This window comes from Gossypium hirsutum, chromosome D09 (assembly GCF_007990345.1).
Source record: "Gossypium hirsutum isolate 1008001.06 chromosome D09, Gossypium_hirsutum_v2.1, whole genome shotgun sequence".
Taxonomy (NCBI): domain Eukaryota; kingdom Viridiplantae; phylum Streptophyta; class Magnoliopsida; order Malvales; family Malvaceae; genus Gossypium; species Gossypium hirsutum.
Genome location: NC_053445.1, coordinates 40247691 through 40253208, shown reverse-complemented (window position 1 = coordinate 40253208; position 5518 = coordinate 40247691). Strand labels below are relative to the sequence as shown.

The 5518-nt window shown below is 33.1% G+C and overlaps 1 protein-coding gene across 1 annotated transcript; it reads left to right on the top strand.

Moving 5' to 3' along the window:
• The first annotated feature begins 481 nt into the window (after window positions 1-481).
• LOC107891415 (protein RETICULATA-RELATED 4, chloroplastic) lies at window positions 482-5267 on the top strand. The gene is made up of 8 exons (XM_016816219.2): window positions 482-1173; window positions 1402-1470; window positions 1804-1935; window positions 2019-2072; window positions 2172-2216; window positions 2402-2541; window positions 4594-4719; window positions 4802-5267. The coding sequence occupies exons 1-8, from the start codon at window positions 628-630 to the stop codon at window positions 4869-4871; spliced, it is 1182 nt and encodes a 393-aa protein (XP_016671708.1). The 5' UTR covers window positions 482-627; the 3' UTR covers window positions 4872-5267.
• Window positions 5268-5518: the final 251 nt, after the last annotated feature.

Genomic DNA, 5518 nt, shown 5'->3' with positions numbered 1-5518 from the left:
TATTGGAGCGGATAGAAGAGTTTCGCATCATACATGTATCAAGACAGAAGAACATAGTAGTGGATGGTATGACCAAACTTGCCATGAGAATGAATGTGGAATGAAAAGCCTTTGATGAATCTTGCTAGGCGATGCATAACATTGTGGTGGTTAAGACTCCTAATCTAATGAGAATAAGATAAACAAATTTCTGTTTTACTTTAAATTTTTCCTTTTAAAAGAAAAAGAGAAATTATCAATTTTAATTGAATCAAGAATGGTTTAACTTAGGCTATTCATAATATTTAAAATGCTTTTGAGATACTATATGTGGAAAAAGGGAATATGAGACGAAAATATACAACCTTCATAGTGGTAAATGAGGGAAATAAAATAACAAAAAGTTACCATTTGAAATCAACATCATCTAATTTGTTACCTTACCATTTCAACGAAAGGTACTTTGGAACAACAAAAAAGTTATAAACTTACCATATCTCCCAAATATGTTAACCAAATTTTGTAATAAAATAAATCGTAACAAGTCTTCCTTCAGACAAAAACCCTTGAGACACACAGGCTATTTGCCGGCGTTTGGAGTTTTTTCACAAGCAAAACCCAGGGGGATCACCCCCCCCCATCGCAGCAATGTCCATCGCCACCTGCTTTTCCTCCCCTTCCTTCTCTCCTCTCCATAAGCCTATCTCCATCCCCAAAATTTCCACCACTTTCCCTCTCCACCTCCGCATTTCCTCCTTCTCCACCACCAACACCACCACCACTCTCCGCTACCGCCAACCTTCTCCGTTTTTAACCTTCTCCGCCCTTCCCGGTGGCAATGGTGGAGATATCAACAACTCAGATGGTGGCGGTGGAAACGATGACAATGGAAAAGGCAATGGTGGTGGTGGTGGTGGTAGTGGTGGTGAGGATGCGGGTGATAAGAACAGGAAAGAAGCTATGGTTGTGCTGGCGGAAGCAGGTAGATCAATGGAGAGTTTACCCAAGGACTTGGCGGCGGCGATTCAATCTGGGAGGATTCCTGGGTCTGTTATAGAGAGGTTCTTGGGGCTTGAAAAGTCGGGGTTCATGCGGTGGTTGATGCAGTTTGGTGGGTTTAAAGAGAGGCTTTTGGCTGATGATCTTTTCTTAGCTAAAGTCGCCATGGAATGTGGTGTTGGGGTCTTCACCAAGGTTTGTTCCTTCACCCCTCAACTTCCATTACATTTGATGATGCTTTAACTTTTAAAAGACAAGTTGTAAGATATAATTTCATTTTAGTAAATCAGAATATTGGATACCTAAACTCCCTTATCTGAATTCAAAAGATCCACTTCTTGTCATCCTAGTTATACATAATTCTATTTTTTTTCACTCTTTAACTGTCAGTAGCTGTGCCTATGTTCATGGCCTGTTTTGTAGACTGCTGCAGAATATGAACGTCGCAGAGAAAACTTTTTCAAGGAGCTGGAAATAGTTTTTGCAGATGTGGTATGCCTGTTATTGCCTCATAAACCATTTCTTTTAAACACTTACCTTTTCACCCCTCTTTTGCTCTGAATAGCAGGGATGACTTGTTTTCTAATTTCAAACTATGTATTTGAGGATATTGATTGATTTCATGGCTGAATTTGTATTATGAGGAAGCAGTGAGACTTTCCTTTGCAAAATTTGTATTTATTTTTAACTTTATATATTTTGCCTCTATAATGTATTTTTTCCTTGATCCTGAGAGTTACATTAGCACATAATGCATGGATTGTTATGAAATAAATATCCAACCCTGTTATTTCAATCACTTGAAACTCCTATTCGTTTTTCTAGGTAATGGCCATAATTGCAGATTTCATGCTTGTTTATCTTCCTGCTCCAACTGTCTCTCTCCGGCCTCCTCTTGCTGTCAATGCTGGAGCCATTTCCAAGTTCTTCTATAGCTGCCCTGATAATGCTTTTCAGGTTTTTTTGTTGTTGTTGTTGTTGTTATTGTTTTTTTTTTATGGATATTTTGTTGTTTTATAGTAATGAAATTCTGTCTGCAGGTTGCTCTCCCGGGGACCTCATATTCACTTTTGCAAAGATTAGGTGCCGTAATGGTAAGATCTTTTGTATCTTGTAAACTTTAAAGAATAAGATTTCTGAATATCTGAGCTATGAATGACAAACCACCATTTCATGTTTTATGTGCTTTGCAGCGCAACGGGGCCAAGCTTTTTGCAGTAGGCACAACTTCTTCACTGGTAAGTGTTTGGTCGGAAATTGTTTGCAATCTAATTTTTACAGTTATAATGCTTGTTTTTAGTTTTCGGTATTTGTCCAATCTTATTATCTTTTCTGTTTCTAGAAAGAATATCATTGCTTTTTTGGAAATTGAATTATGAAACCAGATTTGGGTGGCACTTAATGGAATTTCATTTTGTTGTAGGTTGGGACAGCGGTCACAAATGTTTTGATTAATGCAAGAAAGGCTGTTGATAAGTCTTCCGGAGCAGAAGTTGAAAATGTTCCCATACTATCCACCAGTGTTGCCTACGGTGTATACATGGCAGTTTCTAGCAACCTCAGGTGTGTAAAATTTAGGCATTAAGTTCTGTAATTTATTAAATTATATAATCTTTCCAATTAAGCCTTAGTTCTGTTGGCCCTGTTGATATTGCAACAACCAAGAGAAAGTGGGTTCAAATGTGCTTAATGGGATTTTCCCTTCAATTTAAAAGTCAGAAGTTATAGGTAGAAGTAGGCATTGCATATAAAATATATATAATTGTTCTTCATGTAATTTATGTAAAAATTATTCAAGATAATAATAACTCAAGCATGATTCAAATATATCAATTAGTTTGATAATTTTTACAATTCTAGCATAACTAATATATTGTAAATCGATATTCTACTCTGTTCAATTTTTTATTTTTTTCTTCTTTTATTAATAATATAATTAATAAATCAATCATAATAGTTCGTTAATGATATATAAATTAATATATAATATATTATGTTGGATTTATAAATTTATTGTTTATAAATTTATAAAGTTATCTATTAAATAAATAATTAATATTTTATATTCAAAATGAAAGTAATATATATATTTTTTGTTTTTTGGGTCAATGAAAAATAATAATTTAATGATTAAGTAATTCAATATAAATTTTAATCTTTTCATTTATTATTATATAAATTCATTCAACAAAATCTTTTTAATATAATTAGAATTCTAATATTTAAGTGTGATAAATTTTATAAATAATAAAAAATTAAATTGACAAAATAAGCAATATAATGAATAACAAAGGACTATTTAAAAGTTTTTCCAAATTCATGTTTATATATATATTATAATTAGATGTTAAGACTTCAAAAGTTACATTGTTCACAGAAATGCTTTACAGTTTTACCATTACAATTAGCAACGATACATTCTGATAATGTGACATAATACTGAGCTATACAAACGGGAAGGTTGCTCTCTCATCCCCTAATGCCAAATTCTCCCATCCTAAGATTCAATATTGTAGATCTCTAAGTTGGAATCTCAACCAAGGTTACCGGTTGTATCGGCCAAATCACTCCATTCCAGTAGTGAACCGGAGCAATAACTTTAAGTTTGCTATTGTGTTGGTAACAACTATATTGTGCATACTGGTTGATTTCGCCCGTGCCTGTTGGAGTACAGTGTATCAATCGGTACTATCTTTTTTATATTTACGTTGGATTTATTGAATAATGAATTGTTATATTCTTAGTATTGGATGATTTTCTTTTGTTTAATATATGGAATAATCTCTTTTTTGCTTGTTTATTTTAGATTCATTTAATGATAGATTGTTTTTGTGAAATTTATTGAAGAATATTTTTATATAAATTAATGATTTATTTAATCTAATTATTTGATATTTGTAAATACTTTTTATATACATATCAGATTTTTTTTTAAATAGTAATGTGTCTGAAACGGTACCTCAAAATAGACTGATATCAATACGTACCAATGCCAGTGGAGAAACAGTATGTTCATTAGTCCTGTGCTGTCTTGGTCTCAACTCCCAATGAACTAGGGTGTCATTTTTGGTAGCAAATGGTGAACGTCTGATTTATTTCATAAAAACCATTGAAATGTAAAGTGTAATATTTAAGTCTAAGGTTTTGTTGGAGCATTAGCTATTGCTGACAGGTAGCTCAAAATGGGATGCGTTCATTGCTTGTTTTGGTGTTGGTAAACATTACGATAATGTAGCTATTTGTATTGTAGGTAGGAGGAAGGAAAACCTGCTCTTCTGTTAGTTACCTTTAGAGTATTTGTCTAGCTAAATATCTGGCTACTATATTGACAAAAAATTTAGCTTATGATGCTCTAAATTTTCATTTTCTTGAAGAGTTCATATGTTTGACATGCATGTCCACACATTTTCAGGCATAGGTATGAGATATTCATGTATGAGATATCTAACACTCACAGTCAAGTCAAAGTAACATAGAATTTAGGTATTAGATGAGAAGTTTTGTTGTTTGAAGTTCTGTTTAATTCCAGATGTGTACCCATGAAACAAGCATGTCTTGACATACCTATTCCATGATGCATAAATGCTGGGAACTGATTGTGTTTTGTTCCAATAGGTACCAAGTGCTGGCCAGTGTAATTGAACAGCGTATTTTGGAGCCTTTGCTACACCAGCACAAGCTCATGTTGAGTGCAATATGCTTTGCCGTTCGAACAGGCAACACATTCTTGGGTTCCCTATTGTAAGTTTCAACATCAATCTTCTACTAGGATAGTCAATTTGCTGCTTACAGCTTCTCAATTTTCACGATTTCACTTTCATAGGTGGGTAGATTACGCTCGTTTGGTCGGCATTCAAAAGGCTCATGAAGAAGAAAACACCGCATTGGAGTGACTAATGTGGGTTAAACTCACCATGAAAGCAGCTTCGCTGGTCTCATAGTTGAGGGATGGGAAACCTTAGTTGTAGACCGTAGGTTTTCATTGAATACAAGTTTCATGGATAAGCTGACATTTCAATAGTTTGAATTTTCCTTTTGCTTCTCATCCCAATTACAGAATATAAGTTTTAAGGTTTAGAAAAGAGAAACACCCATTTTCAAGTTTCATTACCTTTCAAACCTGACAATTGTTGGGTTGGTATCATGTTTGTGTAGTTCTCATGTCAAGTTATTTTATGATTATATAACTTTTGGCATTTTAATAATTTATGTTTATATAGATTTGGCATATTTTTGTAGTTGAGCAGTGTTTGTATTTGTATTTCATATTGCGATTTCAAGTTTTTTTTTTTCCTTGTATTGTATTCATGTCTAGTACAAAGACTTTCTGCAACTCTCCAAGCTAATAGAATAACTATCCTTTTTTTTTCTTCTACAAATGATAAATACTATTTGAGTGTATTTTTATCTTCTTCTTCTTTTACATTAAAATCTAAAAAATTAAATGATTTGAATACAAGTGATTATAATTTTTAAATTTTCAATTGTTACATAATATATCGAAAATTATCACAATGATCAATTGTTTCATGCATAAAAT